A 20,125-nucleotide genomic window follows, 5' to 3' on the forward strand; every position below is an offset into this window, starting at 1 on the left:
TATTCCAGATAATTTCTGGGTTTGCACAAAAATTATTCAAGTTGTATTCTATTTCAAACCTGATCACATCAGTTCCTCAACCTTTACAGACAAAAAAAAACAACAACTCCATGTTTTGTTTCAAGTACCTTATCATTAGATAATAGATAAACAGCGACCCCAAGTGGATCTATATCAAAACGACCAGGAAAAAAACAAAACATGTTTGTAAATGTCATTTTTTACCTACAGGTGATGCTCATGTAAGCAAAAAATAAAAATAAAAATTCATGAAAAAGTTTATAAGAAATAGACACTTCAGCCAAAGCAAAAGCTTCTCCTTAAAAAAGCTGAATGTTTTCATCATATTTTGTAACCCTAACTTTTTTGCTACCCATCCTTATTCAGTTTCATCTCAATTACTAATCGGTCCTTTGAAATATTTCATAATTGTTGTTGGAAAATATGTGGGACAGCATCCTTAAAGGCATAGTTCAGGTGTTTCAAAAGGAGTTTCTGTAAGGTTAGCACTGATTTTTCCTTTTCTGAGGTAAAAAGATGACAGATCACCTTGTAAAAAAACAACCATGAACATCCTCAAAGTCAGAAAACCAAAAAGTTGGTCAGACGTACAGTTTGTGAAACAGCCTCTTTAGCTAATCTGGAATATATTGCCAACTTTAAATCCTTTGGGATAATTTTCCAACAACTACAATACTTAAAGATCACACACGTCTTCCATATTTTATATTGCTAGACATTTTTAACAAAACACAACAGCTTGAACTATTCCAATAGAGCTAAAGCAGTGTGTGACTCAGAGGTTGTGTCATTTCTCCTATTCTCTTGCTATTTACTCAAATATTTGCATTAGATTCTAGACTGCTTTAGATTCTCTGATGATGCTCATTCTCAGCTGCCCCCTCCTCCTGTTTTAACAAGGTTCTGTTTTTGTTCAGCGTTGTCATGACTACTACTTCATTATTAATGGCAGGAAACTGAGGAGATGTTGAATGCAACACGTATGATGTACATTTTAGGAGAATTAACCGATCAGGTCTAAAGTCACAGGAAGCAAAGAGAGTTCTTATTTTTAATGAAGTGAAATCTTCTCACATAAAAACAGGCCTTTTTGGTCATAAAAAAGTTTTAACATAAAAATTCAAATCGCAATATTTACCACGCCTTTTATTTTCCTTAAACCACAGAACAGATTGAATTTTTTCTAATTTCCTCATTTGTAAATCTATTGTTTTAAACAGTATATTAATTTCCATCCGTGTTGTTTTGGGCTTTTACTATAAATCTCAATAAAGTAAAAAGACGTTTTTGGTATCATGCAAAAACACACAGATGTAAACACTTTCAAAACACAAAGCTAATAATCTAAAAAGTTTTAAAACAAAATAACAGAATTTTCCCCAGAGTTTTAATGAGTTTGTTTGTTTGTTTTCCATTAAGCTGTTGTTTCTGGTTTATTTCATGAACTATGCATTAATAAAAAAACTTCTAATATTTGAACTTTAGTTCAAACCTGCTGTACATGTATGTTGAATCCTTGAGGTTTATAACACATATAAACATGAGATTTATTAACTGCTACTGTTACTGCTACTGTTTGATATAAAAATATGAGTGTCTAGGTGTTTTTATTTTAATTTTTTTATTTAGGAAAAGCTGAATAATAAATTATTGTTATCCTGTTTTCTAAATAGAGAGATCATGTTGATGTATTTGGTTTAATCTGCCTGTCCCACTTTTATGAGACCCAGGAGGCGTCAAACGATTCATGAGGACTAGTTTGACAAGCGACAACAGAGTCAAAGGATACGAAGAACAGCAAAGATCACCTTTTCTGAGTTTCAGTGCAGCTGCAAATCTTCATGCAGGACAGGAACATGCAACCCTCTGTTATAATCAGCTGTTTTTTAGTAAACCTCATCCTTCAGACAGGTGAGATAAGATTTGTTATTTTGATTAGAGCTGCCGTTTATCCTACTTTAACCAGTTTTTTTTTTTTTTTTGTTTCGATCATGAATGTGTAAATTTAGATGTGAAGATACCTGTGCACATTCTATGTTCCTTTCCAATTTAAGCCTGTTTATGCAGGTGTAGATGATGCATGCAAGATTTTTGAGAAAAATGTTGCATTTTTAGTGAAAAACAAACGCAGACATTAGCATGATGCAGCAAAGGCCTAATTCAGATCTTTCCTTCTTTTAGCGTGATTACATAGCTGCCTATTGTGCTGCTTTTAAGCTTAAACATGCAGATTATTAATTAGGGTCCCAGAAGTTAAACACCTTTATATCACTCATTAATGAATAAAACTTTGGAACAAACTTCCCTCCTTGTTGTTTTAAGAACTGGTCTAACTGGGCAGGTTTAGGCAAGTTTGAATGATCCCAACGTCTACCTTTCTGTGGAAGGGTGGGAGGTTTTTCCACTTGGTGACTCATTTCGTTCCAAGCTTTCCAGCTAATATGATTTCATTCTGCATCAATGTTTTCTCTTCTGTTGGGATGTTGTTCTCATGGGTACAAGCTTTCCTCTTCTTCTGCAAATATATTGATGGGCATGGACATAATAAGACCGCAGGAAGTGTGTCAATAATTAAGCTGTTTTTCATTTAGTGTGTTTGAAAACTGTGTTTTGGCTCTATTTCTCCCCATATGTTTAATGCAGGTCAGTTGGCTCTAATAGAAACAGAGGAGACTGTGTGGGCAGCAGTAGGTGATCAAGCCTCTCTAAGCTGTCGGCTCACTGAGGATAAAGACGTCCTCCAGATCACCTGGCAGAAACTCCTCCAAGATGGACAGAATAATCTCGCCACCTACACCAAGAAATATGGTTACAGAGTGAAAGTTGATCTGACAGAGAAGATGGATTTTCAGTGTGAAGATCTTCAGAGCTGCTCCATGGTGATCAGGAAGGTGATGGAGGAGGATGAAGGCTGCTACCAATGTCTGTTTAACACCTATCCTAGAGGAGCCCTGATAGGCAGGACCTGCCTCAGACTCTATGGTGAGGAAAGGAGACATGCTGTGGAGCATCAAAACATCTGTAATGGCTCTTTTCTACACAAATGTGATCTTGCATACCATTTTTTTCCCTCATCCCAGAGCTGCATGATCCCATCCTTGATATCAGGAGATCGAATGTTTCTCCAGGGTCAGTTGTGTCCTGTTCAGCCACAGGTCGACCTGCTCCCACTGTAACACTGACTGTTCTACAGCAGAACCTCAGCTTCTCCCACTACAACAGCAGCAGTGTGACCCACAGCAACGGTACAGTCACCGTCACCACCACAGCTCTGCTGTCAGCTTCCAGCAGCACACAGGTTGGATGTTCAGTGTCAGTGCTCTCTGCTGCTCCCAGAGAGAAGCTGATCACCGTTCCTGGAGTTAAAGAAACATCTTTTAAAGGTAAAAATATTCTCATGCTCATACTTCATATTTCCTCACCTTTTAACCATAATTTAAATGTTTTTATGGTGAACAAATGAAAGAAAACATCGCTGAAAGTAATATTTAAGATCCTGGGTTTCCTAATGACCTTGCAGCCACACTGCAAATATGTGGGAGAAAGAACTTTGGTAAGATGACACTAAAGTAGAGGTAGATATTTTGCAAATATACAAAATCCTGTGTGAGGAGGAGAGCAAAACCTTCAGGCAGTACATGGTAGCAATGCATGGTGGTGACAACATCATGTTGTGGGGATCATTTTAAATAGCAATGATTCAAAGCTGGTCAGAGTTGGGAAGATTAATAGAGTTAAATGGAAGATAATACAAGAAAGATTTCGGCTTTAAAACTGAGATAAATGTTTACATATAATTAATGTTATAGAATGGCCTAGTCAAAGTAGAGTTATTTATTCAGTCATGTTTCTAGCACCTGTTGATTTCTCTCTACAGGACTGATTTTTGGAGTGTTGGTCTTTGGAGTTTTAGTAGCTTTACTTGCCACTTTCTATTTGAGACAAATGCATCAGAACAGGTACTACTTTAAGAGAACTGATCTGTTTAGTCAGTAATAAGAATAATTTTCCCCAATCTAAAAACTCTGCATGTGTCACACAGGAAGCCTCAAATGGAGAAAAACTCTGAAGATCAAATCAGTATTATTAAGTAAGTTATTTTTTTTTATTTAGCTATTTATCATTAACATTGTTACATTTTATGCTTGCTTGTGATATCCATGATAATATCACATTCACTCCACCTAATTTTGTCTTTGATGTCTTTGGTTCGTTTTACTTAAACAGTCTTTAGGCTAAAACATATTTTTCCTTTTAATCAAGGAATGAGGAAATGCTTCAGCCACAAAAGAACACTGAGGAGCCGACATCTGTCATAATCTACAGACAATCCAGCAGACAATCACCAACAACAGAATCACCAACAAAATTACCCACAACACCTGATGTAGAAAGCTGCCCCCCTGAACCTCACACAAAAGTAGCACCAAAAAAATCAATATAACAAAATATGGGGTTTTATGGTTGTTAAAATATAAAGTTCATTGATGTATTTTTATAATTAAAATAAATGAAAATGAGGAAGGAACCCTTGTGTCTTTCTCTTAAATTTCCATCACCATGTTTGTTTGTGGGGGGGGGGGGGGAGTATTTTTTACATTGTTAAAAGCGACTGCTCTGATGTGTACAAATGCTGTTTAAAGGTTAGGTGTCCTGCTCTCTGGACACTGAGCTTTTGACAGTTAACTGCCGACATTTCTACCTGCTCAGGGAGTTTACTGTTGTTAGCATCACTGCTGTGTATGCTAACATTATTAAAGAGGCCATGTGTGTTATCTCTGAGGTACAATCTGCACGTATGGAGGGCGTTTTCGTCATTGCTGGGGATTTTAACCAGGCCAATTTGAAGACTGCTCACCCTCATTTTTACAACATGAGGATTTTGCAACTGGAGGACAAAACACTCTATATTTGGTTTTCACTATAGGCCAATTTATGCTACTGACGTATAGCCTCTGCAACCGTCCAAACTGTCTCTGCACGCGACCACACCCCCGCGCAGAGGTTCTGCAACCGTCGTTACACACCTCAAGAAAATCCTGACTGCACGTCGGACGGTCTCATACCTGCGCAGACCTCAAGCAGAAGTGCGCAGACGAAAAACAGCTGTGATTGGTCCTTGTTATGCCTTTCCAGGCTGTCTGTGTGGTCGTCCTTCTCAAATCGTTGCCGGGGCGTGCCATTTTTAAAAACCAAGGAGTAACAACAATGGATAACCACGACGAAAGGTTGATCGAGGAAGTTCGGAAGTACAACCACGTGTACAATGCCTCAGACATTTTGTTTTGGAAAATAAACACCCCCGCCGGCAGATCGACGTTGCAGAAGCATACCAGCAAAACTGGTTTGCGACCAGAAGCAAGCAACATTTGATGTGTGCTGTTGCAGAAGTTTAATCTGCCCTTAATGTGAAAGACGCATTCAGAGCAGCCCTCCCCGCCGCCACCTTGGCTCTCTGGACCTGCTAATTCCTGCATACAAACCCCTGTGGATCAAAGCAAAACCCACAGTGAAGCAGGTGATGGTATGAACCCTGGGGGCTCTCAAAACAGTCCTGGAGGAAATCCAGGACTATTTTGAGCGCTCTAATTGGGACATGTTCAAAGCTGCAGCAACATACAAGACCAGCTTTGATGAGTATGCTATGACTGTGTCAGCCTACATCAACAAACGCATTGAGGACATCAGCACCACAAAGAACATCATCACCTTGGCCAACCAATGAACCTGGACCAAGGAGGTCCGACAAACGCATAAAAGCACAGAACTTAGCCTTGAAGTCTGATGACAAAGAGGCACTGAGGACAGTGTATGCCCACTTGAACCATGCTATTAGATCAGCGAAGCAGAACCACAGTCAGAAAATCCAGGATCTTTTCCACGATGCCAGCAACACCAGGAGGATATGGTAAGGCATACAAGCAATTACAGACTACGACACACCCTTCCCCCAGTGGGTGTGGCTGTTGCTTACTTCCTAAATGGACTAAGCAATGCCTTTGGAAGGTTTGAAGCCCTAATCTGCACTCCAGCATTGAAATCTGTTCCCCATCAGGAAGAGGAGGCACTCTGCCTTGACACTGCTGACGTGTGGAAGAGTCAACCCACGGAAGGCCCAGATAACATACTGAAGCAAGTGTTTAAGAAGCGTGCGGGTCAGCATTTTACACCATATTTATTTTTGCACTGCACTGAAAGTTTTCATATTTATTCCCTTTTTGCACCAATATTTAAACTGGTTACTTTTTTTCTCCTACATTGTTTAAGTTCTGTGTATCTACTCCAACTGCAATATCAATACACTGTTGTAAGCTGTATGCAACAAAATTGTGCATACAAAATGACAATAAAGTTAGTCTAAGTTCAGATAATTGCTCTTGCTGTAGTTCAATGTGAACCCAAAGCTTTAAAAATGGCTTTATAACCATTTCCAGACTGATAGATCCGTTACTTTCTAATTTTTCTTAAGTTTCTTGGGTTCCTGGCATAATGTTTAGCTTTTGAGGATCTCTTGGTGTCTTATTTTTTCAGGCAGGTGTTTTTTTGTTATAATTTTTTACTTGTTTGGGGTTTTTTATGTTAGAAACGTGAACCATAAAAGGAAAAAGATGCTACTGAACTCAACATTAAATCAAGAGTTTAATCCCTGTTATTTATGTTTAGTTATGATGTTAAAACTACATTCAGATAAACCCTGAAATGTAACCTGCTGTTAAGCACATAGGTGGAGGGTTGATGATTTGAAGCAGAATTCTTCCAGGATGTGACCAACATTTTTTCTCTCTCCAGAATTTCATCATGGATATAGTAACAGTCCTGTTTCCATCTGGATTTAGTTCTGGTAGTTTAAACAAACTGTGACTCTCCTTGTAATCAGACAAGCCTGTTTATCCCTCAGTGCAGCCAAACACAATGAGAGACTGGTTGCTATGCCTCTTTTGGACATCATCAGCACACAAGCTGATAACCATGGAGAACATCCATGGATGGAACATCATGGAGAACCTGCTGGCCCTGACATCCCAGGTTCATGTTTTTAATAATACAAAAATAGTTTAAATTATCTTCTTTTTTTCCCACTATATTAAGTGCAGCAAACAAATCTATAAAAAAAAAAGAGAGTAGGAGGGAAAAGGAAGAAAATAGCACCATGGCTGACTAAGGAGTGTGAAAAAGCAAAACAATCTAGAAATAAATAATTTCAATTTTTTAAAAAGAATCAAAATACCCAAAACACTGAATATAAAAGGTGACAAAGTACTGTCACCTAAAAAAAAAAGTACAAAAAGAGAATATTTAAATCCTCTTCTTGTAATTCAGTAGGACAAAAAACAGAAATGAGTCAAGTTTATACATTGATTAAAATAATTAATGGAATATAGATATCCAATTCTCAATGATGGCGAAGAAGTTGCTGTTGAAAATAATTAAAAAGCAGAAATGATGGCTAGAGCTTTTATTAAAATTCATAGTTTAAATAATATGAGCGATCTGTTTATTGCAGGTCACTAATATTAAAGGAACATCTGTTGATGGTGAGGAACACTTTCAGAGAGCAAGCTCCTTATAAAATTATTTGCTTCAGTTTATTTACCAGATTTTTTATGCAATGTATTAAAGTACTGTATACCTTTGAAGTGAAATAAAAATATATATGATTTTTAAATAATTTGCAATGTTTCATAAACATTAATATAAATTAGCAGGGAAAATCTGGGCGAGTATTCAGCACTGAACAAATCTGAGTTTTGATTCTTTCAAATCATTGTTTTTGCTGAAAGAAAGTCTTGAGATGCTGATTTCTAAGGTTTCTTACAGACCATGCAGGAAAACAGAAAACATGTGGAAGAAGGAGGTCAAATGAGTCCAAAGAGGAGATGCTTTAGAAGGAGCTCAGGTGGTAACATTGTTCCACTGGGGAAAGTTTTTAACAGGAAAATTCACAGTTCTTCAGAGTTGATGGGAAGATTAACAGAGTTAGATACAAGATAAGTGTGGGTTTTTACACCAAAAAAACTTCAGTCCGCTATTCAGTTTAAATGTGCATATTTCTTCTTTAAGGTAAAGCTCTCAAGAAAATATACAGATGTTTTGTGGCAGTAGGGGAACCAGGTATTTTCATAGGGCCCAAAAATAAAAAGTTCATGGTCTTCTTCACTAATCATACTGTGTAGCCCACCAACATAAAGACAAACAAGCTGAATATCCATACTTTCAAAATAAATCACAGACGACAGTCCAGATTTTCATTAAAGGCATTGCTAATGAATGAACACATATTTAAATATTTATGCTCTCTGAGTAAATAATTTATGGCTCTGCATCATTTACACATTAAATCAGTAGAGCAAGTGGAGATAATCTTGCCTTTTCTCCAGCAAAACACAATTGCAAGTTGTGAAAAGAACACAACTGATTTGTTTATGTTTAGAGTAAGTATATTGGTGTGATTTATTACTGTATTTTTGTGTTGAGTTTGTGGTTATTACACTTAGAATTGAAATGTCAAATAGTTAGAGACATTCCATTTGAAAGGATCATTGCCGCCACCTGCTGGTTTAGAGGGGAACTACTTTTTTAGATCGTGGTTAATTGGTTCATATGGGCTCTATAATTATTGAAACACTTCTGCTTCTCATCTGCTGTTTAGTGGTAATCTTTATAGCACATAGCTTTTACAGGCATATTAAAGTATTGATATCATGGATCAACTTTCTGAAGTGCTAATTTGTAAGGTTTATAACTTAAAAATGAGATTTAGTTTAGGCTATAGTTTAATGTTTTTTATACTGTATCTTTTCCAAATAACAATTAATCTGATTTTTAAAAAATATAATGTATTGGGATTAATCCATCCGAAGGCGTTCAGGTGATTCGTGACGTCATCGCCACGTCTAACGCTCACCTGTCTAACTTTCACTTCAGCTGCAAATCATCAAGCAGGACGGGAAACATGACAAGAAGCGCAGAATGAGACCCGCTGTTATAATCAGCTGTTTTTTAGTTAACGCCATCCTTCAGACAGGTAAGAGATCCTTATATTGTTGTTGACTGAAGCAGACATCCTAATATTATAAACTTCTACTTTGGATTATTATTTTAGGCTATGCATTTACCCGCTTTAGTTTGGAGTTACAAAATATGTTTATTAAATAAATATTAAGTTGTTACACCGCAATAACTGGAGGCCTCCCCCGTGATAAAAGGCTATTTCCTCACGCAATGCAAAAAAAAAAAAAAAAAAAAAAAACAGTGAAAACATGGATTACTTCTCTTATGTCCTGAGATATACAGAATTCCAGACTTCTTTTAAAAACCATAAAACACCTCTTGTGCTTTTTTTCTTCCAAATTAAATATATGAAGAGGTTTATTATTGCAAGAAGCTTATTATTGCAATTAAAAAGTAAATGTTATGATATTTTAAATGTTATTCCTTTAGCTTCCTGGTATTTTGAAGAACTGGTCTAACCAGGTCAATGAAGGCAGTTTTGCTTGCACGGTATTGTGCTAACCTATAACTTAAACCTTTCTATGGGACTGAAATCATGACTTTCTGATGGCTACTAAAAACACCGACTTTCCTGTTCTAAAGATACTTGTTAACAGGGTATAATTTGAGTTATGTACAACTGAGGGACTCGTTTGTGCCCAGATATTCAAACTAAGCTCATGAAATTCTGCCATAATATTTCGATTTTTTTCATTAGAATGAAGGTTGTTTAACGACTTGCAGCAATCTCTCTTGCAGCAATACGCAACATGCCTCTGTCATAATAGGAGAAGACCTAAACTTTGTTTTTAAGTTTAAAGGATACTGTATGGCACCAGGGGCGTCTCTAGGTTTAAGAGACAAGGGTGGCTCAGCCCCTATAAGATAATGAAAACATAACTGTTACAATATTCACTTATATATTTTGTGCAAAAAATATCACATAAATCTAAACAGACAGTACAAATCAAAGAAATATATCAATTTTGTAGAACATTTATTGACAGTCAATTTTGGGTCACTTTTTAAAATTTATTTACTTTTAAACCAAGACTCGGACAAGATCTTATGGGACCTTAAGCAGAATATGATTAAGCAACTCCGTCTTTCTGTCAAGAACATCCACCAGCAGGGTATCCAGGGGGGGATTTACCATTAGGCAATACTAGGCAGTTGCCCAGGGCCCCAAGTTCCTGGGGGCCCCATAAAACTCTGTTTCCGTGTATGGTTAATACAACTAATCCTTATTTGTGCACATTAATTATGTTTTTGATAAAAATCCTTTGGCTAAAATGCCATCAGAACGCTGATAAATAGAGAGGAAAAAGGGACAAGAAGAGAGGGACAAAACCTAGAACAAATAATGGATGTCTATTCTATTAACATTTCTCTATCTGTAGAATGGGTCTGTTTTATGGGTTTTTTTCTCAGGGGGCCCCCTGCCTGTCTTTGCCTAGGGCCCCAAATTTCCTAAATCCGCCCCTGAGGGTATCAATACGGATTTGATAGAATCTGGGAGAGCGGACTATGTTCAACCATCCATTTTCTTTAACCTTATCCCTCAGTGGGATCAGGAGGTGCTGGTGCATATCTCTAGCCACGTTCTGGGTCAGAGGTGGGATCACCCTGGACAGGTCACCAGTCTGTCGCAGTATATTCAAGCAGCTTAAAAGTAATCGGTAATCAGATTTATTATTTGCACTTTTACTAAGTGAACTTTGTAACTCCCTTAAATCTGAAATTCCAATGCCAAAATTGTTTAAATCTTTTATCTTTGGACCCCCTGCAGAGTGACGTCACACCTGCAAGATCCTATCCTTACCTTCCTGCTAGATTGCAAAAAGCAGCTTGCTCATGAGTTGTCAACTTAACACGCTAAATCTTAAATGTACGTGTACATATAAAAGAAAAAGGGGCGCAGTGCTTGCTATGGCAACACTATCAAAGTCAGGAAAAAGTTTTAAGTAAAGCCGGGATTAAAACAGTAGCTACAAGAAGCTTCAAACAAAAGGTGTTCTTTATGTTCAACCTAAACACCAACTCCGATAGACCATCAGTAGAGCAGGTGTTTAAATTAATCAATCACTGCTGCGAAAGCTTATAGCAGTGAAAGCTAATATACCACAGCCATCACTTAATAAACGCAAAATAAACAACCCTCTAAAAACGGAAAACTGTAATGGACTGAAAGTCCTGTTTTTTATGTGGGAAATTATTTGCGTTGTTTTAGTATAATTCTGATATATTGGCGCTGTTGTCTGTTTCTATGGCAACGATACTGAATGTAGTGTAGCTTAGAGACCTGCATGGGTCGAGTTTTACCAACCCGCACCCGCCCGAACCCGTTAGGATGACTACCGAACCCGACCCGTCACCCGCGGATATCTTCAATTCAAATGTTATGGGGAGAGGTTGGAGGGGGGTGATGGGGAGAAAGCGAGAGGCAACAGATTCTTTTTTCTGAGTTTTTTGTCGGGGTTTGTGGACGGTGAGCAGCGGGGAGAACTTTTTTTATTTTCTTTCTGAGGAGCGGCATGAATGGGGTTTTAATCAGATATACACAGCACCGAAAGCAAAATACGTGTACAAAATATTGGTGGGGACATGTCCACACCAGTCCTTAAGGAAGTTACGCCTATGATTGTTCAGATTAACTTGTCTTCTTTATGGCTTTTATTCGGTGCTTTACTGCATTTGTTTTGGAAAAATATGAGGAAAAAATAAATACAGAAAAAAAATATATTTTTTTTTAAATCGCAAAATAATTATAGGGTGGCTAATGCCAAAGAAAGGGTGACTGAAGCCACCCTTAAATAGTTCTAACGACGCTTATGCTGTATGCCTCTAAAATTTAAGTTTTTCTGTGGGTGCTTGCAATCTATAATGTCTTTGGACCTCATTCCAATTCACTTCATGTTTCAATATAGATGAGATTCTCTCTTCTCAGCTTCTGCAAGAAGATACCCACCTGGTACATATGTTGATTATATTTGTTTATTTTTTGTTTTTCAGTTACACAGAATTGGCATGATGCAGGTCCTGAAAGAAGGGTCTATTTGTTTTCTGTTGAAAAAACTTTAAAAGACTCCCCAGAAATTTGTGGTCAGTCCTATTTGGTTATATGTTAAATAAGGCTACGAAACCTAATGTAGGATGTTTCACCATTCTAAACATCAGATTTCTGTTAACACAAATCAATCTCCAGCTTGATTTGTGTCTGTTAATACAGAACTTTTATGCACCGTAAGACCAGCTGATTAGTCCACATTGTGAAGCTGCTTTGAATGTGAGGCTGCTAAAGGGATCACAATAGGGCACCAAATAAAAAACACATTTTTGGGCAATTATTCATTAGAAAAAAAAAATTGCCACAGATAATTAATGCAAGCACGCAAGCAAATATTTTATAGCACTTATTTATTATTATAAAGTGTCATCAATAAATTGCACAATCAGATTGTTATTTTCTGCATCATTAAATATCTACCTGAACCAAACTGAATTGAAATGGCCCACTTGTGAGTTTAACTGTATATCTCTAATCCACTACTGATTAAGGCAAAATTTATCTTCATTAAATAACTGTCAGAAAACATGAACTTGAAAACTGAAAACTTGAAATGTGCAACTGTAAAAGGTAAAACAAAAAAACAGCTCTATATACATGCATGTCTGTGTTTATCATTTCTATTTGGGCCCATCCTATGATGGTGCGATGGTGATGATTCTAGGTGTGTTTATCATGTCCAGAAAGATGGGAGAGCTGGATGTTCATTTTTTTAACAGTAAACGGTAGCGTCTCGGCCAGTGGCGGCTGGTTGAGTTTTCTCCAGGGGGGGCTATAAATTCAAAATAGACATATATCAAAAACCAGTCAACCGTATACTAAGTTATCACACCAGTATATTTATATGAATGCCAACAACAAAAAAACATTATAAAAACAAAACATAATTTCATGAACAGTTTTACATTTTGTACATAAATCTTGCCCTTCTGAGGCTTTGTAAAGGAAAATCTGTGTTTTGCATGGTCCAATATGATGTCACAAACCTAAACAAATAATGGACCAGTTTAATAATGGAGAATCAGTCAGCTTTATATTTTTTTAATATATGAAAACTATTGAGTTTTTATATGTGTTTATTTATGAGCAACTATGCAGATTAACAAACATCTAGAAAAGGTAGACTATATTATATAATTTTTCATGTGAATCCCAGATTGTTCATTCTTCTTTGCCTTTTCTACAAAGTGATTTAAATCAGTCCTAGCTGTCTTTATCCATGCTGGGTCAGATTTGTTTCGAAAAAGGAGACAGGGAAAGCAGAATAAAGCTACATGCTGCTAGCCAAGCCTTCTTGCTAAACCAGGTCCTGGAAAAGGACGCTTCTTGCACCATTTCTCTTTCTCTCCAATGCCTCTCCAGCCCCCGCAACTCGACCTGTGAAGCACCCACAAAAAATCTAAGCTGTGGCAGGAGGTGGTGAGGAAATACACTTCCTGCCAGCTTGGGGTGCACCAGAGCTGCGGCGGTGCTGTGAGAACAGAGCTGTGAAAATTAATTAATTAAAAAATCAATGCCCCAGGCACTGCAGATCCACCCTGTGAAAAGGGTCTGCCGACGCCGGTGATCTAAAGCACTAAAATTCATTTTAAACTATCTTTCTCACAACCTTTAGGTCAGTTGGCTCTAATAGAAACAGAGGAGACTGTGTGGGCAGCAGTGGGTGATCAAGCCTCTCTAAGCTGTAAGCTCACTGAGGATAAAGACGTCCTCCAGTTCACCTGGCAGAAAGTCCTCCTATATGCAGAGAAGAATCTCGCCACCTACACCAAGAAATATGGTTACAGCGTGAGAGTTGATCTGGCAGAGAAGATGGATTTTCAGTGTGAAGATCTTCAGAGCTGCTCCATGGTGATTAGGAAGGTGATGGAGGAGGATGAAGGCTGCTACAGGTGTCTGTTTATCACCTATCGTACAGGAATCCTGATTGCCAGGACCTGCCTCAGACTCTATGGTGAGTACTGAAGATATAATGTGGTGTATTGGTTTTGAAAGTTTAGCTGCCTCCAACAAAATGACAGCTATGCTCTCAGCTTTTTCTCTGTAAATATATTGCTAGGGTACGATTGACATGATCTTTACATCAGATGTCGGTACCAACCCATGAAGTCCACCTGCACAAAGACATCGATCCATAGATGTCCAGGGGTCCGTTTCACTAAGCAGTTTTAAAAAACTGAAATCTGCAACTCTAAATTGATCTAGCCTAAGGTCGGGAACTCTGAGTTTTTGGTTTCACAAAGGCTGCTATGAATTAGTTCAATCAACTCTAATTAGGTCCACTCAGAGTTGAGCACATGCATAACAAGTATATGAAATGCCATTATCAGTGGAGCCCTGATTTGAATATAAAAAAAGGGAAAATGTGTTTAAAAGACAGTGAAACGGCAATACAGCTGCAAAGAAGAGGAAGATGGCAAAGGAGAGATTTTTGTTCGAGTTAATGTGTGGGGTATGGCAGGCCGTTTTTACATTTATTAAAATCACTTTCTTCACTGTTGGTCCATTTTTAGATAACCAAAATAGGATTCTTCCTTAGAATAATTTTCATAGTCGGAACTGCTATATAGAGGTTGTAAATTACATTTTGCAAGAAGAAGCTGAATTTCAGAAAGTTAAAAAAAACTATATTGCAATAGTAAAAATTTTGTTTTAGCCTATATATATCTAGAAATGTTTACACATTTTAAGTGACCGTTTTACATTTATCAGCTTGACTGAATGTGTATTTATGATGCCTGAAATGCATTTCTTCATAGTCAAAATAATACAAATGATTACCAGTAAGCATAGAATTATGGAGATCTGAAAAAAAAATGTCTAGACATCCAGAATGTTGAATCAAGAACTGAATGAGATTATTTTATTTGAAATTGTCATTTTGACAAGGAATCTTTTCAGATATAAGAAATACATGTTACGTAAAACTAATACATTTGAAAATAGCTTGTTGTGACCATAATAACATTACAGGTTTATTTCTTGAATGCTAATGGATCAATGTATCTATTTAAGTGAAATATTCTAACATCAGACAAAATGGAAGAATAGAAACGTTGTTCTCATAGATAAGACATGTTCATCACCTGATGCGGTTCTCAGTTTGATTCCTTCTTTTACACAGTGGCTGTTAGCAGCCGCTTCGGATTTTATTATCCCAATAAATGGTTATTATTAGTGGTTACTCGTCCCTTAGAATGGCTTTAGACTGTGAAACTGATTTAATACGTTGTAAAAAAAAAAAAAAAAAGCCTTTGTTGGCAATGACAGCTTCAAGACTCCTCCTATATGGATAAATTAGTCGCATGCATTACTCACGTGTGATTTTGGCCCATTCTTCCACACAAAAAGTCTTCAAATCTGGAAGGTTTTGTGGGCTGTTCTAGCAGCTTTATTTTCTTTCTCTGAAACCAATTGAGAACTTCCATGGCTGTGTGTTTGGGGTCGTTGTCTTGCCGAAATGTCCACCCATGTTTCATTTTCATCATCTTGGTAGATCGCAGCAGATTTTTATCAAGAATGTTTCTGTAAATTTTTCCATTCATTATTCTTTCAATTATTTTCAGTTTGTCAGTACCATATGCTGAAAAACAGCCCCACACCATGATGTTCCCATCTGTAAACTTCACTGTTGGTATGGTGTTTTTGGGGTGATATGCAGTCCCATTTGGCCTCCAAACATGGTATCTATTAAGGCATCCAAAACGTTCAATTTAGGTCTCATCTGACAAGACTATATTCTCCTAGTATGTCACAGACTTGTCTAAATGTTGTGCAGCAAACTTTAAATGAGGTTCAACATGCTTTTTCTTCAGCACGCGCGTCATGGCAGTTGAGTGCATTACTTATTGTTTTCTTCAAACAAATGTACCTGTAAATTCCAGGTCTTTCCGAAGCTGTCCACAAGTGGTCTTTGGCTATTGGACAACTCTTCTAAATAATTCTTTGTCACCTATGTCAGAAATTTTGCGAGGAGCATCTGGTCTTGGTTGGTTTATGGTGAAATTATGTTCCTTCTACTTTCGGATTAGGGCCCCAACAGTGCCAGTCCCAGTCTGAGGTCTTGAGCACCCTGGAATTGGTTGTCTTCTACTATATGTCTGTACTTGGCAGCATTCATCTTTACTTCAATTGCAACCAGTCGTCCTGTCGCTGCAGCTGAAAAACACCCCCACAGCATGATGCTGCCACCACCATATTTGATTGTTGGGATTGTACTGGGCATCTGATGAATAGTGCCTGCTTTTTATCCACACATACCGCTTAATAGTTAACGCCAAAAAGTTCAATCTCAGTCTCATTAGACCAGAGAATCTTCTTCTCATAGTCTGGGAGTTCTTCATGTGTTTTTTTTGTTGTTGTTTTTGCGGCACTAGTAGCTCGTTTTTTTCGACAGTAGGCTGACAGTAAAGAGGGTATGAGATAGGGGGAGAGACATGCGGCAAAGGACCACAGGCCAGATTTGAACCCCGGTTGGCTGCGTCGAGGGCTAAGGTTTCTGTACAATTGGTTGTGCGCCCTAATCGCTGTGCCACCTGCATGCCCCTTTCATGTGTTTTTTACCAAACTCCATGCAGGCTTTCATATGTCTTGCACTATATATATATAGAATCTGTCTGTAATGGTTTAACCCCTCTTTCCAGAGCTGCATGATCCCGTCCTTGATGTCAGCAGATCAAAGTCTCCTGCAGAGTCAGTTGTGTCCTGTTCAGCCACAGGTCGACCTGCTCCCACTGTAACACTGACTGTTCTACAGCAGAACCTCAGCTTCTCCCACTACAACAGCAGCAGTGTGACCCACAGCAACGGTACAGTCACCGTCACCACCACAGCTCTGCTGTCAGCTTCCAGCAGCACACAGGTTGGATGTTCAGTGTCAGTGCTCTCTGCTGCTCCCAGAGAGAAGATTATTACCGTTCCTGGAGTTACGGGAGCATCTGATGATGGTGAGGAACTCTTTCAAAATTAGAAGAATTACTATGTACTCATCAACAGTTTATCAGAAATGTGGTGATTTATAACAAAAATAGCTCATAGCTTTAAAATTAAAGAAAATTAGAAATTACTAGAAAGGACAGTATTTTGAAACGACACATAAAAAGTGAGCCATGCTTTAGTATTCTTCACTAAACAAATTTGGACTTGGTGGAAGAAAAGTCATAAACTTTTGCTGAAAGAAAATCCTAAGATGCTGAATTACAAGGTTTCATTCAAACCACATAGAGACGAGGCAAACGTGGGGGAAGGTTCTGGTAAGATGAGACCAAGGAGGAAATATTTTTCTGTACATGTAAAATGCTGTGTGAGGAGGAAAGCAAATGCTGCAGGTAACATGGTGGTAAGACATGGTGGTGGCATCATCATGCTGTGAGAATTATTTTTAACATGAAGGACTCAAAGCTGGTCAGAGTTGATGGGATACTAGAGGTCTGTGACATAATAAAATATGTGGAAAAAAAATGTAAGGCAGAAATTGATGTTTACTGTGTGGGTTTATTTTGTTTTGTTTAGTTTTTTTAGCAAGTATGTTTAAACACTCCGAATACAGAATTATTCATAAGTTAATGTTAAGTCTTTGCAGCATTGTTTTTCCTTACGTTATTTTTCTAACACCTGTTGCTTTTTCTCCAAAGGTTGGAGTGTGAAAATTGTAGCGCTGTTCTTTGGAGCTTTAGTGGCTTTAATCATCATTTTCTTGTATAGAAGAATTAATCAGAACAGGTACTACTATAATAATATGCACTTGTTTTCAGTTATTAGTTTATTTTTTCCCCAATTTAAAATCCTGCATTTGTCTCACAGGAAGCCTTCAATAGAGAAACCTTCTGAAATCAAAATGATGGAGTAAGTCTCTTATTTTGCTATTTAATGATGCAGAATATATTTTCTTTACATATCCGTATATTTCACTAGCTTCTTTTATTCCTAATAATCTTACATTCAATCCACATTTCTCTGTTGAAGGAATCCTTCAAAATGGAAATCACCTCAAATCATAATTACTGGGTAAGTCTTTTATTTGGTTATGTATTAATGTAACAGATTATACTTTCTTTACATATCCGTATATTTAACTTGCTTCTATTCCTGATAATCTTGCATTCACTCCACCTAATGATAATAATAAGGGCTTTACGATGTTAAATATAAAACATGTTTTCTTTTCTTTTTTGATTTCAGGCCAAATGAACCACCTATGCAACAAGAGAACAATCAGACCGGGGAAAATGTTCTGGTCAGACGACTCAGCCATACACCACCACCATCACCACCTGGTGGAGAAAGTTGTTTACCTGTAGCTGAAAAAGACGGTCAATTCCTGACACCAAAAAAAAATACATGTGGGCTGAAAACCCTAAGGTCAAAGTGGGAAACACACCTCCAAAGACGGTAGAGAATGACTGGGGCAAGACCATGTGGGACTTCCAGACCGAATGGTAATGGCAAACCAACCGGACATTGCGGTGGTGGACAAAAAGCAGAGGAAAGCTGTTGTGGTTGACATATCAATACCAAGTGACTGCAACCTCAGGAAAAAAGGACATGAGAAAATAGAAAAATACCAGGGGCTCTTTCTACAACAAAGATTGAATATATTTTTTTTAATACATTTTTATCATTGGGCTGTTTTCTGCTAACCCTCCGTTAGTAAATGAAGAATATAACTTTTCTGTTGAAGAGGAATGTCAGGCATTAATTTACTGTTTGCTTAAATGTGCTTCTGATCACCTTAAAGGAGAAGTCCTGTCATATTCAGAATTCAAACTTCTGATAGTTCTTTAAATATGAAATTATTACATACTGTTCGATAAATGAGAAGTGTTTTAAATGAAAGAGTAATTTTCATTTGGATGTGCTTTACTGGAGACATCAATCTTTGGTAAAGAACACTACTGCCACCTACCGGTTTGTGATGTCACGGTGCAGTATCGGCTGTTGATCAAGTCCCAATGCTCTATCAGGTGTTTGTCACAACGTGCTATTATCCACGTCATCCTGAAAAAATTCTTCTTCGAAATGTTGGGTACATATTGCGTGTTTTTCTCTGGCCAGAGGTTCGATGGCAAATCCTCCCTCTTTAAGTTGGCAATTCAACGATAAAGCCGTGGTGGATCATGAATTGGAAAGGTAAAATAATTATTTTTTTACTTTTATCAAATGTATTACAAAATCCAACCACCATGCATGTGGGCATTGTCAGTTTAACTATAGCTCTCATGAATTTCAATGGTGAAGTCCTCTGGAAATCTTCAATGATTGTTGTTTATTGCAGGTGTGTCTAGTAGTTCCCATTGATTTTGCTTGTAAAACGGGGAGAATAGCACTAGGCTTACCGCACCGTGACGTCACTGCCGGAAGAAGTCAGGAGTGAGGTGTTTATATATGGCCGTTCCCGAATTATTTTTTTATTAATTTTTTTTTTTTTTTTTTTTTATGATTAATGCTAAATTAATAAAATCACTGCAATCGTATTAGTTTTAGGTATAGAGAATGATCCATTGATTATTCCTTGCGGACCGGACCTCTCCTTTAAAAAGTGAGCTATTTCAAGCTTATCTTCTCTTCTTTATCCCGACGGACATCTTTATGCACTGAGATCCATTTATTTTCTGTAACGTCTGAGCTTTAGATGTGAAGAAAGTTCTGCTCAGACAACTGAACTTTATTTTTCAGGTTAACAAAATTTAGTTTCGATTATTAAAAGTCTGACCTCAAGGAAAATGAATGCTGGGATATCAGCCACTGTTAATGCTGCAGTTGATGCAGCAGTATTAACAGACATAAGGTGCTTGTTAACCCTTTGCATGTTCTAGACGATTTTAAGCATTCTTTCTCAGTCAACTGATGTAACATGACAACAGTCATTGACAGAGCTTGGACTGATACCATGGGTACAATAGCTTCCTGTTCCTTTAGTGCAAGAAAGGCCATTTCAAAAGCACATGGTTTATAACTTTTTTCTACTTTTTTTTTATTCTTTATATCTCAAGCAGTATCCTGTCAAGGATAAAGTGTGAAATATATATTTTTTCTCCCCTCTCTTCG

General features: G+C 37.5%; 1 protein-coding gene across 1 annotated transcript; it reads left to right on the forward strand.

Annotated features, from left to right (window-relative positions):
* The first annotated feature begins 8,941 nt into the window (after nucleotides 1-8,941).
* Nucleotides 8,942-18,473, forward strand: LOC119776196 (OX-2 membrane glycoprotein-like). The gene is made up of 7 exons (XM_038274482.1): nucleotides 8,942-9,046; nucleotides 13,695-14,033; nucleotides 16,723-17,025; nucleotides 17,713-17,800; nucleotides 17,882-17,923; nucleotides 18,044-18,085; nucleotides 18,260-18,473. Exons 1-7 carry the CDS (start codon nucleotides 8,992-8,994, stop codon nucleotides 18,471-18,473), a joined length of 1,083 nt encoding a protein of 360 aa, XP_038130410.1. The 5' UTR covers nucleotides 8,942-8,991.
* The last annotated feature ends 1,652 nt before the right edge of the window (nucleotides 18,474-20,125 follow it).

This window comes from Cyprinodon tularosa, unplaced genomic scaffold (genome assembly GCF_016077235.1).
Source record: "Cyprinodon tularosa strain WSP-4 unplaced genomic scaffold, ASM1607723v1 ctg919, whole genome shotgun sequence".
In the NCBI taxonomy this organism is placed as follows: domain Eukaryota; kingdom Metazoa; phylum Chordata; class Actinopteri; order Cyprinodontiformes; family Cyprinodontidae; genus Cyprinodon; species Cyprinodon tularosa.

What these genes read in the sequence shown, in the direction of transcription:
- LOC119776196 (XM_038274482.1), top strand. Translation starts at nt 8,992, where the DNA reads ATGAGACCCGCTGTTATAATCAGCTGTTTTTTAGTTAACGCCATCCTT. An exon ending in TAACGCCATCCTTCAGACAG is followed by an intron (nt 9,047 to 13,694) that starts GTAAGAGATCCT and finishes CACAACCTTTAG; the next exon opens with GTCAGTTGGCTCTAATAGAA. An exon ending in CCTCAAATCATAATTACTGG is followed by an intron (nt 18,086 to 18,259) that starts GTAAGTCTTTTA and finishes TTTTGATTTCAG; the next exon opens with GCCAAATGAACCACCTATGC.